This window comes from Alosa pseudoharengus, unplaced genomic scaffold (genome assembly GCF_046254945.1).
Source record: "Alosa pseudoharengus isolate Yale_2024_CS ecotype anadromous, Long Island Sound unplaced genomic scaffold, YU_APseudo_1.1 YU_APseudo_1.1_scf_25, whole genome shotgun sequence".
NCBI lineage: Eukaryota > Metazoa > Chordata > Actinopteri > Clupeiformes > Clupeidae > Alosa > Alosa pseudoharengus.
In genome coordinates this window covers 1,453,584-1,469,123 of record NW_027468696.1, presented here as the reverse complement: position 1 = coordinate 1,469,123, position 15,540 = coordinate 1,453,584, and the positions used below count along the sequence as shown (strand labels likewise).

The 15,540-nt window shown below is 42.5% G+C and overlaps 3 protein-coding genes across 5 annotated transcripts in view; all 3 read right to left on the bottom strand.

Annotated features, from left to right (window-relative positions):
- The window catches only part of LOC143099195 (uncharacterized), a 56,916-nt gene extending 43,501 nt beyond the window's left edge, over positions 1 to 13,415 (bottom strand). Inside the window, exon 1 of the mRNA XM_076262265.1 lies at positions 13,366 to 13,415. Within this exon, the coding sequence (XP_076118380.1) occupies positions 13,366 to 13,411 (46 nt within the window). The 5' untranslated portion in view covers positions 13,412 to 13,415. The remainder of the gene's footprint in view (positions 1 to 13,365) is intronic.
- On the bottom strand, positions 821 to 5,850 carry LOC143099194 (uncharacterized). Of its 3 annotated transcripts, none has more exons than XM_076262261.1 (7): positions 5,719 to 5,850; positions 4,761 to 5,090; positions 3,782 to 4,114; positions 3,520 to 3,600; positions 2,396 to 2,509; positions 1,742 to 1,794; positions 821 to 1,649 (listed from the first exon to the last, which is right to left on the bottom strand). In XM_076262261.1, the coding sequence occupies exons 1-7, from the start codon at positions 5,756 to 5,758 to the stop codon at positions 1,209 to 1,211; spliced, it is 1,392 nt and encodes a 463-aa protein (XP_076118376.1). In that variant the 5' UTR covers positions 5,759 to 5,850; the 3' UTR covers positions 821 to 1,208. The 3 variants fall into 3 exon arrangements, with proteins under 3 accessions (XP_076118376.1, XP_076118378.1, XP_076118379.1); XM_076262263.1 differs by having other exon boundaries at positions 1,742 to 1,791; XM_076262264.1 differs by having other exon boundaries at positions 3,782 to 4,111.
- LOC143099181 (uncharacterized) lies at positions 7,036 to 9,658 on the bottom strand. The gene is made up of 6 exons (XM_076262250.1): positions 9,544 to 9,658; positions 9,012 to 9,098; positions 8,732 to 8,845; positions 8,202 to 8,308; positions 7,468 to 7,569; positions 7,036 to 7,332 (listed from the first exon to the last, which is right to left on the bottom strand). The coding sequence occupies exons 1-6, from the start codon at positions 9,581 to 9,583 to the stop codon at positions 7,036 to 7,038; spliced, it is 747 nt and encodes a 248-aa protein (XP_076118365.1). The 5' UTR covers positions 9,584 to 9,658.
- Positions 13,416 to 15,540: the final 2,125 nt, after the last annotated feature.

The following is a 15,540-nucleotide window of genomic DNA, read 5'->3' as shown; positions in this document are numbered from 1 at the left end:
AAAGACCGGGGTAGACGAAACTTGGTGGGCATGTAACCCCACATGGATAGCATGGAACCATCCTTTTTCGTTTTGATCTGTAGCCCCCCCGCTGCACTGGACCCCCCGAAAGGAGGGTAGGGCAGACACAGTTTTCTGGGAATATCTTGAGATCCGTAGTCCGTATATTTGCCTTCAGGGGTCATGTTAACCCATTCCATGTGCACACATGTGCATAAACAGATACACACGCACACACATACATTCACAGTAATCATACGTATGACACATACTCACACAGTAGACATATGTATGCATGCATGCACATGCACAAACACACATACGCAGGCAAACACACAAGCACGCACACACACACACACACACACACACACACACACACACACACCCACACCCACACCCACACACATAAACATAAACGTGTACACGCACACATGCACACAATTCAAGAATTTCTCAGAATTATAAACAGACAAGATGGGGGTGGGGTTGTATAAAATGAATTTTACATGTGAAATCTATGAACTAATCATGTTTTGGTACTTGTTGTCTAGCAGATACCAGTGAGAATTGAGTGTGGATAATGCAATTTAGTGAGACAGTTCGAATCATATAGGCCTTGCAGCGTGATTTATTTTTGTGGAAAAAATGTGCTGGACTGGGCGGCAGTCATATTTTGTACCGCTCTGCGGTACATCTAGTTTCATTGACTACAGTACATGTCATAAACACATGAATATGAACAAATGGAATACAGTTATATCATGCTTGAGTATGAGACAAGAACAGAGGTCTTGTCTCCCGAGCAGCAGGATTGGGGTTAAGGTCTGATAAACAATAAACTGCATCAGCCTGGGTGATTTTGGGGTTCAGGTCTGATAAACTACAAAAGGCAAACTGCTATAAATACATTAGCTTATTTATGTGTAGTTATTTAAAAAAATTCAACACATATCATCATATTACAAGAAGACCTACTGGAGGCATTTTTGTTCATAGGGATATAATGACTTCCTTATCACTTGTATTTCCCTCTGACACCACTAACCAAAGGCTTTGGATGACCAGTTCCAGACCATGCATGTCCTTATATGGAGGCTCCTTTTTAGCTCAAATTACCCCTGCTGTTTCACCACGCCAACCTCAGAATGTTTTCACAAACTGAAGAATAACTTTTCATAAAAACACCACATTCTATTAGCTACTACTGTCTAGTGCATGACTGCAGTCTCTGATGTGTTGAAGAACAGGCTCTGGTAAACTGCATCAGGTTGGGTGGTGTTGGGGTTCAGGCTCTGGTAAACTGCATCAGGTTGGGTGGTGTTGGGGTTCAGGCTCTGATAAACTGCATCAGGTTGGGTGGTGTTGGGGTTCAGGCTCTGGTAGACTGCATCAGGTTGGATGGTGTTGGGGTTCAGGCTCTGGTAAACTGCATCAGGTTGGGTGGGGTTGTAGTTCAGGCTCTGGTAAACTGCATCAGGTTGGGTGGTGTTGGGGTTCAGGCTCTGGTAGACTGCATCAGGTTGGATGGTGTTGGGGTTCAGGCTCTGGTAAACTGCATCAGGTTGGCTGGGGTTGTGGTTCAGGCTCTGGTAATCTGCATCAGGTTGGGTGGTGTTGGGGTCTTCAAAGTCAGCAGTCTGACTCACATTCTGGCACATTTACAGTTATGTTATATTTTAGGAAAGAGTACCAGGAATAATATTTGCAATTGACTTCATTTCCCACAATGCCATTCACTCACCTTCCTTGAGTGTCCTCCCTCTGCTCTACCTGAGGCCAGATGTCTTGGAGCTGCTTATCAAGACAGAACAAAACACTTGTTTACTTGATCAACCCAAAGTGTGAGAGAGACATAAAAGACTTGGAGTGTTTCACACATTGGCAATGGAGTATGTCACAAATTGATGGAGTGTGTGTGAGTGTGTGTGTGTGTGTGTGTGAGTGTGTGTGTGTGTGTGTGTGTGTGTGTGCCTACAGACACAGATAATAAGGTAGTATGTGAGGGGTGGTAGCTGAGAGGACTACACAGGACTGGCCATGCCTGCAGCCTGCAGGAAGCTTCACTCAAAACCACAGGGTATTTCTGACCACGCTGCTTTTGCAGTAGCTCAGTACACGATCACAAATTCAGAGAAAACACACACACACACAAGAAGACCTGCTTGTTTCATTAATTATTGAGCAGGCACATACAGTATGTTATCTGTCAGGGAAAGTGGTAGAGAAAACTAGAACATGATATGTGTCATTTGTGCATGTGTGTGTGCATGTGTGTGCGTGTGTGCAATCTGTGCATGCGTGTATATGTGCATGTGTGTGCGTTTGTGTGTGCGTTTGTGAGTGTGTGTGTGTGTGTGTGTGTGTGTGTATGTGTGTTTGTGTGTGTTTCGCTTACCCTCTGTTGGCCTCTCTCTCCTCTGTCTCCTCTGCATGTAGAGTACACCAGTGACCAGTATGATCATGAGTATTGACACTGCAGCCACACTTGCACTTATAAACAACAGGACACCTGGATTCACACAACACGACACAACACTCAATGCAACACATCATTGTAAATTATGTAAATTAAATGGGAATATAAAATGCAGATGATATATAATGCAGATATAGATGAGGTTTCTAGGCCATGTATACTTGCATATACAAGGAATTTGGTCTGTGCATTTATCCCATCCGTGAATTAGTGAACACAAAGAGCACACAGTGAGGTGAAACACACACAACCCCAGAGCAGTGAGCTGCCTTGCTACAGCAGCGCTCAGGGTGCACTGAGGGGTTAGGTGCCTTGCTCAAGGGTACTTTAGCTGTGGATGTGGGCATAGGAGTGCAGTGTTCAACTACTTCCCCTGCTGACATTTTTCCTAGGGATCAGGGATCGAACCGGCAAACCTTCAGTTACAAGCCTGAAGCCCTAACCAGTAGGCCACGGCTGCCCCTCAATAATTTGCTGCCTACCTTGGAGTTAGATAAGATGTTACATACCATTGTCTGTATGTCCAATAATAGTTTGAATCCATGAACCCATCTTAGCATAATTCACTGAAAGTGGGTTGTTTCAGTTAGCTAATAGCTAGCCTGTAGCTAAAAGGCATATATAGGCTAACAGGATCAACCCACTTTCAGTGAATTATGCTAGGCTAGACAGGGTCTATTTGAAGGCCAGTCTATATCAGGGCCAAAGTCAGTCTGTTGCTATATAAGATCATTTCTGATTGATTTAACCTAAACATATAACATAAAACAGCAGACAGAGAAGGGGGCATAGATATTTGAAAGCTAGATAACGCATTGGGCTCCAGAACGTATGTAAATAGCGCTGCCATCTTGGTGGGGGCAACAATAAATGGACTCTGTCTGACTGGAAAGCAGACAGGTGTCTCTGATTGCCGGCAAGTGTTGTCATAGACAGTAAACATGTTACCCCCAGCAATATGACGGCCGCGTTTACGATGCCACCTAATAGAACTCGACGGACACTGCAGTATCTAGCTTTCTAATATCTATGGATGAGGGTACCTGATGTGTTTTTGTTGGTGGCTGTGCTGCCTCCTGTGGTGTATTCAGGAATGACAAGTGTGGGTGTAGTACCTTGGATAACTGTGAACATGAGATACAAGAGATATGAGACAAAACAACATACAACAAGACAGCCAACTAGGCTACTTTTAATTTTACCAGTTTCAGTGATGAATACCAATCGAGTCTCATTTAGTACATCCACCAATCATTCAATATACATTTTGTAAAATTGATATCATGTTTCATTCAGCTTACGTGCCTACTTCAAGGCTCACTGTTCTGTCGTACAAATCATAGTCCTTTCCTGCTACTCCGCACCAGTAGGTTCCAGTGTCCTCTGCTATCAGGTTACGGATGGTCACAGTGAAGATCTTTCTGTCCTTCATGTCCTGGATAGATATTCTCCCTCTGTGGATCCAGTTAGAAGATCCATCAGAGCGAATAACTTCAGCACCGTCTATATAGTCTCCTTTCAGTAAGTACTTTGGGATGGATTCATAACGCTCATGAAATGGACAGTTGATGACAGCATCACCACCTTCATATCCTCTCACTGCGACACTTCCATTACAATCACTTTCACAATTCACTGCTGATGGAGACGGAATGACAGAGAGAGAGAGAGAGAGAGAGAGCGTAATATAATAGATGGAGAAAACAAACAACTCAAAAGGCCTTACTGTTTTGACTTTAAAGTTGTTTTCTCCTACTTCCGTCTTGGAAATGTAAGAGACACATCTAATCTAAGCTTTGCACAGTTTGTCTGTGTAATCCCTGTTGTGTTGAACTGTGCAGTGAGGGAATGAACCAACCACCTTTTGGTCATAAGTGTGATTCCTTAACCAGTAGGCCACAGATGCCCAGGATGTCCTAATGCATTTACACAACATATGTACCGCTTAACTACATATCAGTTGGCTACCCTAACCTCAGCATAAGATTGACCACTAAGCTTTTACATTGACCAAAGATTTAACTCAAGAAAATGTGTTGACCAAATGGGTTCATAGGCTATGTAGCTATGCTCAATGCCAAAGAGACAGTAAATAAAATAATCCAATATCCATTCAACCATCCAGTGCTACAATGCATAATAAAGTGTATCATAATAAATATATACACACAATATAACACTGAATACACAATTAAAACATGTACAACAAACTACATCAAATTTGTATCTCGTTGTCCATATTAATAAGTTCCAAACAGCAATCCAGTCAGTTATGTTAACATACCTACTTCTAGAATCGACATTATGTAACACGTTTCACATGTCACGTCAACTCCACACCAATACATATTAGAATCCTCCAGGGTCAGATTACGGATAGTCACAGTAAAGATGTCTTTGTCCTTCATGTCCAGCAGAGATACCCTCCCTCGATGGGTCCATTCTGCATTACCGTCAGAGCGGATGACTTCTACAGGGTTTTCCTGTTCATTCTTCACTCTTCGCAGGTACTTTGGGGAGGACTCGTAGCCCTTCTGAGATGGACAGTCAAGGACAGCATCTCCTCCCTCATATCCTCTTACCTGGATCACTTTATGCCTAACACAGCTCAACACTGACAGAGACACAGATGGAGGTAGAAAAGAGAGCAAACACAATTGGCACAAAGGGGAGCATGCCTATGTTCCCACAGCCCTATGTTCCCTAACCATAACCCACCCACCCACACCTCAGGCCTAACCCTAACCCAACCACCCACTCAGGCCTAACCCTAACCCACCTAACCCTAACCCACCCACCCACTCAGGCCTAACCCTAACCCACCTAACCCTAACCCACCTAACCATAACCCACCCACCCACACCTCAGGCCTAACCCTAACCCACCCACCCACACCTCAGGCCTAATCCTAACCCTAACCCACCCACCCACGTCTCAGGCCTAACCCTAACCCACCCAACCACACCTCAGGCCTAACCCTAACCCTAATCCCAAACCTAACCCTAGCCCTAATCGTAGAAATGTGGGAACATAGGGCTGTGGGACCGTTGGGCTGTGGGAACATAGGGCTGACCCCGGCACTTAGAACAGTTAACTTAAATACACTTAATGAGCAAAGTGTCTCTTACATAAACTAAAACTATTGTGTAGTGTGTGAGAGCATTGATCTGAGCATTGCTCTCTCTTGGTTCTGAGACAAATTGCATAGGTACTCTACTGTTGTCATAAAAAGATGCACTTACCATGAAGGTGAAGAAGTATGAGTTTGATGGAAGTATTCATTTCAAAAAGAGTAGTGTTGTTCTTCACTGATCATATCCAGAGCTGTCAGTCACACTGTTTTAGTTCTCTACACCTAATGAACTTTGAGAACATCCATAGCCTGGTGCAAGGTGTTTTATCTGGCTGAAATTATGTTCCCTGGGTCCTTTCCTGAGTCTGTCTTCATTAAACTATATTACTCTTTCTCAACCCACTCTGGTCCAACCAAAAAACTAACTCTGACAACACTGCCTCAGACTCTCTTCCCCGCTCTCTTTTAATCTATGTATTTGTTTTCAATTTCTTTCTTTCTCTAGACCAGTGCCTCCATTTTGTAATTGTGTTTATTTTCCTCAACTTCTCTCTCTCTCTCTCTCTCTCTATCCCTCTCTCAGTCTCTCTTTTTATCTTTTGTGTCTGTCTGCTACGACTCTGTCAGATGTCCCTTGTCTCTTTGTCTTCAGCCTGAGTGTCTTTTGTGTTGTGAGTTTCAGTCTTTGTCAGATGGGGGTGTGGAGGCGAGGTCTTAAACTGGGCTCTATTTTTAACATCCCACATTGACCTGTTTCTGAGGTAAAGTGGAAGTGATGGGTAGAATGTGATGTCTGCCAGTTATATCATTGCAGCCAATCACAAGCAGGAGTGGGTCCACCTACTGGACATTGCAGCCAATCACAAGCAGGAGTGGGTCCACCTACTGGACATTGCAGCCAATCACAAGCAGGAGTGGGTCCACCTACTGGACATTGCAGCCAATCAGAAGCAGGAGTGGGTCCACCTACTGGACATTGCAGGCACATGAACATACATAGACCTCTGAAGTTCACCTACAAAAAATCTGCCCCCTTTGCCCATGTAAGTACTGTAGGTCCGGTATCTTGCTATTTTTCATGTGTGTGTGTGTGTGTGTGTGTGCTGCCTACCTATATATGAACTGTAAACACTTTGAACGATTGATACAGTAGATCACAAATAGGTATGATGAAGCATTTTTATTTAGTAGTATCCTTTGTCCAGTTAACAATGGTCATTGCATTTGAACATAATAAATAAAATCAATAACACGTTTAACCAGTAGAAGGAGGCTCCGTATTGCATGTGTGCATGGGTGTGTGTGTGCCTGTTTGTGGCTCCCCCTTTGTACACTGTACTGTACCAGCAGGTGAGAGTGAAAAGACCAGTCTTTGGGGGAACTCATGAATGGACGAGTCATATCAATGGACATGACATGATTGAGAGTCACTTATTGAACCTTTAATTAAGAACTTCTTAATGTCACTATACATAATAAATTTAACTCAATCAGGTTTGGTGATGTTGGTGTTCAGGCTCTGGCAATCTGCATCAGGTTGGGTGGTGGTGGGGTTCTGGCTCTGGTAAACTGCATCAAGTTGGATAGTTTTGGGGTTCATGTTCTGGTAAACTGCATCAGGTTGGGTGGTGTTGGGGTTCAGGCTCTGGTAGACTGCATCAGGTTGGGTGGTGTTGGGGTTCAGGCTCTGGTAATTTGCATCAGGTTGGATGGTGTTGGGGTTCAGGTTCTGGTAGAGTGGACTCAACTCGGTGGTGTTGGGGTCATCACCATTGGCAGCTTCCTAAACGTCAACCAGATGACTGTTATCCACATTTACTGACATGTAGTCTTTGACAAGAAATAAGTTAGAAACATACTAGGCTACTCACAGAGACTACCATGAAATAATACATGTCCCATCATGCCTTTCACATACCTCTTTAAAGAGTACAGTAGCTCTGGGGGTTGAAAGATTAAGTGGGTCTGAAAGACAGGCAGAAAATGTGTTATTGTATTCCTTAACTTGTTCCAATAGTGGCTTATGGAAAGAAAAGAAGAAAGGAATAATTCTTAAAAAGTATTATTACACGGCTCTTCATAGTGCTGCAGAATGCTCCATTCACTTGAATGGGCCTTCCCAACGTTCGGCGGTCTGCTAATTCTGAATAACAGACCGTTGCTAAGTATAACAGGCCGCTGTCAAGGAAAATGGGCTTTGTGCTTCTAAGTCAATTCTTTCATATCATTACGCAAGGATTGGAACTTCATTCAACAGTGAAAGCAGACGGTTGATCACCTGTGCTCTAAAGAATGATTCAAGTTCAGCGTGTGTTGTTGCGAACTATTTGTTTCTCAGCAAAAGCCATGATGAAACGGTAACAAATAGGCTATAGCCTAGGCTATGTAGGCTAAAGAGTCATATCGTAGGGAGTTTATTGTGTCGTTTTGTTAAGTAGCCGTGTAATAAGCGGGATAATGTATAGAACGCCGGTCATTGTCGGGAGATAGGTCCCTTCAGGGCAGAACAAGACCCCTCTGCTGCGCGTCGGGGTCCGGTTTGCCCTGTCGGGACCTATTTCCCGACAATGACCGGCGTTCTATACATTATCCCTTACTTGCTAAACATATATTGATAAGGACAACCACGTACACACAGACAAACAAACAAACAGACAATTTACCTTCATTCATGTTTCTTAATTCCTTACAAATGAGGGCCGCCAGTGAAAGAGCCAATACCCCCACAACCAAACCTGTCACAATGACCACCATGTTACCTGAAAGGGGACATTATAAACTTATATAGGTTAAAGGAGAAGTCCTTGATTTTATTCTATTTTTATACTATAATCTCAAACATCTCAGAATGAGCCAAATACATTGCTTCTGGAACATGGAATGCAATGGTGTGTTCAATTGTGGAGCTTAAATATCAGCAGCTGTTCACCATTGCAAAGGATTGTGCCTTTTTCCAAAGCCATGTAGACACAAAAACATAAGTCTATTGACTTTTTAATCTACTCAGTAGATAGATGCTCTGATGTTGGTTGCTTTGTTAATGAATTAGTAAAGGAGAGAGAGAGAGGGGGAGAGAAGGTAAGAGAGAGAGATTCAGATACAGGAGGAATTGATTGTTCTTTTGTACCACAATGCAGTAGCACAAACACACACACACACACACAAAATGATCATGCCTTCACCTATTGTAGCTGATGTGGAATCAGACTGAATGTTTGTGAGGGTATTGGACCTAGATGCTGTATCTGATGTTGATGCTGTGACCTCAGACAGTGGCATAGTAGTTGCTTTAATTACTGAAACACAAAACATAGTTTTTGAAATTGAACATTAAAATAATACTCATGTATAGGGGGCACTTTGGCACCTGTACCCAAATTAGGATCCACGTGCCCAGATCATTTAAAGCAGACACACAGAGAAGGGAATAGATGAGATGAGAAGGGGACGGGGCGGGGGCACCTGGAGTATTGAGACGAGTGGCTGTGTTGCCCCCAGTGGTGATGTTTGGAATGACAGGCACAGGTTTAGTGGTGTGAAGACCTGAGACTGTGTGTGTGTTAGAGACAGAGAGAGAGAGAGAGAGTGAGAGACATAGAGGAAGAGGAAATGGGTGGGTGGGGGGGAGTTGACACATTCAAGAAACAGAGCATTTAAAAGAAAGGGCATAGACACAAACAAATCAACTGTAGATTTATTCTCCATGTGAATATAATGGGCTCCTAATACAACCCAAAACGAAGTGCTACAAATTCACCAGACAAATATCCAGTGGCATTAATTACATTTTTATTTTGTTTTATGTGACATACCTACTGTGAGCCTCACTAGGTTTATATCACCACACTACAAACAAGCACGAAACAGAACACATGCACAGACATGAACTTAAAGGACCACCTAATTCATTACTAACCACAAAGTTACCAGGGTCATATACTCCAGCTCTAGTGTTGATGATGTCTCAACAGCTAAACTAAACTAAAGATCTTACCCATGAAGTAGATGCTGGTAAGCACGTTGGTGGTCCTCATTTTGGAAATCCTATTGTTCCAGCTACTGTTCTCAGTGTCTGAAATCCTCAACACTCCACTCCCAACACAATGACCCTGAACCCTTCTACCTTTACTCGCTTGGCTTCTCCTCCATGGTCACCCTTGCTTTTCCGCTTCTAATCTCCGTCTCTGTCTCTCTGTTGCTGATGTGTGTGTGTGCGTGTGTGTGTGTGTGTGTGTGTGTGTGTGTTTGGTCGCTGTCTCTATGTCTGTCTGGTCACTCGTATGCTGGTTCTTAGGAATCAGAGTTTCACTCTGAGTTAGCGGAAATTGGGCTGCAGGTGTTAAACACCACAACACAGTGTTGAGTTTAGATCCTGTTACCTGATGTAGAATTCAGACAGGCCAGCAGTTTGCACACAGCTTTGTCCAGAGAACTGAAGGCTGGGATTGTCAAGAGAACGCCTCTTCAGGTACAAGTGAAATGCATTTTTGACAATTTTTCTTGTACTTAATGTTTCTATAAAGCTTTTTAGTTTTAGTAAAACGAGCAAAAATCAATGAGGAAAAAGGAGATGAAGTGATGTCAAAATAGGACTAAAACAAACAACATTATTTCTGAGGAAAATGTTTATTATGGTCAAGATACAGCATACTGCTTGTGTTAGGTTGAAGCATGAACGATTGATCATGGTAGATCGATCCGGTCAGACTGTGGCAGGTGCAGGTGGTCTGATAAACTTCATCAGGTGGGATTTTTCTCTTGATAAACAGTGTCCTAGAAGTCAATGACACACAACTCTTTGTTTGAATTTCCATCAGATTTAAGCCATAATGTCTCAATACATGTGTATGTGTTTTCCCCAGTTTGTGTGTGTGTGTTAAACATCAAAACACTACATTTCCCATAAGGCTGTTCACTCACCTCATTAGATTTAGTCTTGTCTGGTTGATGACTAAGGTCTGGGTGGTGAGTGAGCTGGCAAATAGAAGATCAGAAAAAAGTACCTTTATGTACATATAACTACAGTCAAAAAACTGCCATTTCCCCCATGTAAGAGATAATCCATCAAGAAAGAGTTGTTGCAACTTAGATGTGGTTGCCTACCTACAGTGAGTTCCACTTGTCTAACATACTCAGACACACGCCCCTCAGCTATACACTGATATTTCCCAGCATCCTCTAGGGTCAGGTCACGGATGGCCACGGTGAAGATGCCTCTGTCCTTCTTGTCCTGCAAAGATACTCTCCCTCTGTGGGTCCATTGTGCACGTCCATCGGAACGGATGACCTCCTGTGCACCTCCGAAGCTTCCGTTCACGAGTAGCTTTGAGGTAAATCTGTAGTCTCCCCAAAATGGACAGTTGATGGTAGCTTTGCCTCCTTCATAACCTGTGACTTTAATAAGGCCACAGTGAGGAGAGTCCCCAGCTAGAGAGAGAGAGAGAGAGAGAGAGAGAGAGAGAGAGAGATTTTCATTTAGAAGTGGCCATTACAAGACAATGTAACACTATAATACCAAAGTGGTGTAAATCTTATTTCTGAATGTTAGTCACAATCAAGCATTAGTCAATGTAGGAGCGGAAATTATTATATTATTCTGTGGTCTCACTTCTTCTCTTTGTTATCATTAGTTAACCCCTTCTATAGTGTCTGGAAATGCTGGGCCATAGACATGTTTTATTTGTTGTTTGTTTGAGTTACCCCTCTCCAGTGGTTGGTCATGTGAGGCCATAGACCTCTGAAGTTCGCCTACAAAAAAGCAGCCATGTTTGACATCCGGTTTCTGGCGATTTTTCCTATGGGAAAATAACATGGGGATTTTGAATTATCGCATCTTTTAAACTCTCGCAGGGATGAAAAAGTCTAAAATGCAGACGTTTTCCTGAACACACTTTTGTCCTCTACCTTCGAGTGGATACTGTGATCTCTGTTACGTAAAGGCGGCACACTTAGATTTGTGCTACCCCAGAGCTAACTTGCAATGCAACTTGCCATAGGTAGTTAGCTTCAATTAACAACCGGATCTCCTTATATGGGCAAAGATGGCTGTTTTGGTTCTTTTTTGTAGGCGAACTTCAGAGGTCTATTGGAAGGTTTATGTTCTTTATTTTTAAGTTAACTCCCTCTAGTGACAGCAGTGGTTGAGTCACAGGAATGCTTATTTTCCCCAAGCTACCCCCCTCTAGTGGCAAGAATAGTTTTGGCATTGTTAGACAAGGACAGCTGAAGCCATAGATATTACAAAGCTAGATACTGGGCTCCAGAACATACATAAATAGTGAAGCCACCTTGGTGGGAGCAAAAATCACTGGAGGCCAATGGAGAAACAGGTGTCTCTGATTGGAAATCAGACAGGTGTCTCTGATTGGGAATCAGACAGGTGTCTCTGATTGCCAGCAAGTGTTGCCCATAGAAAGTAAAGGTGTTGCCTCCAGCAATATGGCGCCCACGTACGTTTGCCACCTAATAGAACTCAACGGACAATACGGTATATCTACCTTTCTAATATCTACGGCTGAAGCTATTCCCAACGGGTGCAGAAATGGATGATAATGTGACGTGTGTTATTGTGTGTGTGTGTGTGTGTGTGTGTGTGTGTGTTTGTGTGTGAACCGGGCCGTGTAGGTGCCATTCCGGTGGTCCAGGACCTCTCCAAACACGCTGGCCTGAGGTGCAGAAATGGATGACTAGTATCATGTGTCATTGTGTATATCTAGCTTTCTGATATCTACGGCTGAAGCTATTCCCAACGGGTGGGGTCGGAGTAGGAAGAGACCAACTCTGACCTCACCTGTTCAGATCCTGGCACCACACTCTCTGCTCTTGACAATCCTTAGTGTATCTGTGCCATCCTTACTTCATAAGTTTTGAAACTTCTGAGAGTTGCATTTATTTGTCAACTGTAATAAATATCTCTTTATTTTTTAGAAATATTTCTTCAGTAGACATTGGTATATTTTGAAGTCTGTCTTTTTTTTTGGCTCAGCATAAGGTCTACTTCCACTCAAGTCAACTCACCTCCATCTAGCAAGTAAGTAAGAATTTTATTGGGAGTTTTACTCCCGAGGTAACTACCCAGGCTTGTGAGTGGATGTCTGATCCTATAAGTCCACTGTTTGTGTGTGTGTGTGTGTGTGTGTGTGTGTGTGGAAAAGCTGCTACGTACCCACGCTGAGCTTCACTTGCTTGGACATACGGCCACCAGCCACACATTGATAGGTCCCAGCATCGTCCACTCTCAGGTTATGGATGGTCACGATGAAGCGGTTCTTTTTCTTCTGGTCCTGGAGAGATACGCGTCCCTTATGGGCCCATTTTACATGACCATCGGACCGGATGACTTCCTGCGCGTCTCCGATGACACTTCTCACGAGGGACTTTGAGGCGAGTCGGTCTTTGCTCTGAAGCGGACACTTGATTACCGCGGTGCCACCCTCACAGCCTGAGATTGTTTTTGGCTCATCACAGTGACCACAATGTAGAACTGAAATGGAGGAAGATAAAGAAAGAAAGAGTGGTCAGCATATACATTTTACTGTATAGGTCATGTGTGGTTGAAAATAAAATAAAAAAATACTTGTTTACACATATCTTTGCATGCAAACCAGGGTTGTGCAAAATTCTAGAATTTAATTGAAACTGGCTGTTAAGTTCCAATTCAATTCTTGAATTTCAATTGCATTTCAGTTGAGGTATCAAACAGGAATCAGAATTGCAATTCAAATTTTGCTCAACCCTGATGCAAACACTTCAGGAGGCAGCCCCCCAAAAATGACACGGTGTGCTAACGATGAATGGATGTATTGGAAGACCTTACCTGTTATTATGATGAGAGTGAGTAGGCAGAAGCTCGTCATGTTCATCTGTTTGTCCACGTCGCTATCAGTCTGCTAGTCTATATGCGTCTTGTGGGATTTGTGAATCCCCCTTTATTTATACATCATGAATTCCTCCAACATCCTGTCCTCCATGTGTCTGTGGTCATGTTTCCCCACACATACCTCATACAGTAGTTCTTCATAAGCCCCTCTTCCTTCTTTGTGAATTTCACCATAATTTCACTCTTGAGTAAGAGATGGGGGTGGGGGGTTGATGTTCCGTATTTACACAGTAGCCTAAATCAGTAGTTGGGAATGTGTGACTATTCTCTCTCTCATGGCTGTGTGTCTCTGAGGCTGTGTTCAAATTTTAAAGCTTGATTCTTTGATGTTGACAGTTCTCATTTGGAATTACAAATATATTCTGATGAGAGTGTGTCTATCTTCTAAAACACCATGTCTCTATCTGCTAATTGTGATTTGCTCAAGGAGGTATTACGCAGAATTGGAAAGAGTGAGGAGGTGCTGCTCCCCTTTCATTTCATTGGCCCATACTACATTGGCTTGCTACGTTAGCCAATTATTTTTTTCAGAAATGAATTAATCTTTTTCACCCATCTTTTTCAAAATGCCATTTCACAGGTTCCATTTCAGGCACTTAAGTTAGCCAATTATGTGCCATGTTACAGATGAAGATAACAGTGGCACCGGCAGGCGTAATCCTGTACGCACTGTGCATACCATTTTTTAGGCTTTATTTGTGAAATCGTTCAATATTAGCCTACAACAATAAAAAAAAAACATGCTTAGCCTATATTTATTGACTCATGTGCAATCTGAATATAATGGCATTATTCCGAATAAAACCGGAATATGGTGTGCATGGAAACCATAGACTATAAAATCTGAAAATGTAGCATTGTCATGACATGATAACGTTTGGCTGTGGCGGTTTTTGGGCGTGACTTAGTTTGGATGGGTCAATTCTGGCGCTTAAAAACACAACGTTCCATTCATTCATAGGATAATAGCCTAAATCATTCAGTCATGAAAAGAAAACAACAGCAGCAGCTTATTATTTTTCAGGCGTTAAAAATAAAAGACATACTGTTCTTAGCAGTGATGCTGACACTGACAGCAATGAGAGATTATCCTCTACGGTCTACACATGTTTAAAATGTTGAATTGTTTGCTTTCCTCTGTAGGCTTATTTTTAAAAACAAAGCACTGTTTGGAACAGGGATTCAGTTAATGTGTGCAGAGGTGCTCAACCTCTTTGGGACTAAGGCACGTCATGACGAGTCGAGTTGGTGCGGGTGTTAAAAGTCCTTGACTGCGTAGGCCTATCATCTAAAAGTTTGGAACAACTAAAACAGCAGTGCAATGTATTTAGAGTGTTGTGTGCAAATCCTTATTGTTAGTAGGTTACCATAATTGTGTTTTTCTCTATTGCAAATTGCGACATAAACTTGGTTTATTTTTTTCTTTTCTTTCCCTTTTTCGCAGGTTGGGCAGTAAAGTTATAATGCGCATAAGGTATGTTCACCTAATTTGAGCCAGAGCCGCTTGCTCTGTAAAGGTATTCCTGTCCTTCCCAAATATATATATACTGTAATTGCAAGCAACTCCTTTGAGAAAGGAGAATGTGTATACCCAAAAGACTAAATGAAATGGCTTGACTCATAAATGACCATTGTCATGAATGGGAGCCACATAAAGAAGTGAATATTTGGTATGTTCACACAGCCCTGAAAACAATAAGCAAACAAGCAAAACAAAAAACAAACAAAAAACAGATTTGAGTCACTTTAGTCTGGTATTTTTAGGTTTTAATTTTCTTCAGTTTAGGACAATAATAAACTTAATTCTACAAAGGTGTGTTAAGGTATCAATTACATGATTGTTGGATGTTGAACTAATGGTGTGGATGTGTATGTATATATATATATACCCGTGTTTTTCTGTCTGCACGGGTACATCTGTGTGAAAACTGCTCTAAAAGGGGAAGGGGCTGCACATGAACTCACTTTGTTCTCAGATAAATCACAGTGATGAACTTTCCCTTCCCAATACATGAGTTTCAGTCTGAATGGCTGAGTTGCATGGGGACTAAAAAGGCTCCTTCGGTTTTTGTTTCTGTTCCTGATCTCCCATGTTTTTTAAAAAAAAAAAAC

Excerpts from the sequence above, each read along its gene's own strand:
- LOC143099181 (XM_076262250.1), bottom strand. The coding sequence starts at position 9,583 with ATGAGGACCACCAACGTGCTTACCAGCATCTACTTCATGG. Across the intron at positions 9,099-9,543 it reads TACCAGCATCTACTTCATGG|TCTCAGGTCTTCACACCACT; the intron begins GTAAGATCTTTA and ends ACACACACACAG. Across the intron at positions 7,570-8,201 it reads TGAATGAAGGTAAATTGTCT|CCACTATTGGAACAAGTTAA; the intron begins GTTTGTTTGTTT and ends TCTTTCCATAAG.
- LOC143099194 (XM_076262261.1), bottom strand. The coding sequence starts at position 5,758 with ATGAATACTTCCATCAAACTCATACTTCTTCACCTTCATG. Across the intron at positions 4,115-4,760 it reads AATGTCGATTCTAGAAGTAG|CAGTGAATTGTGAAAGTGAT; the intron begins GTATGTTAACAT and ends CGTCTCCATCAG. Across the intron at positions 3,601-3,781 it reads AACAGTGAGCCTTGAAGTAG|TTATCCAAGGTACTACACCC; the intron begins GCACGTAAGCTG and ends TCATGTTCACAG.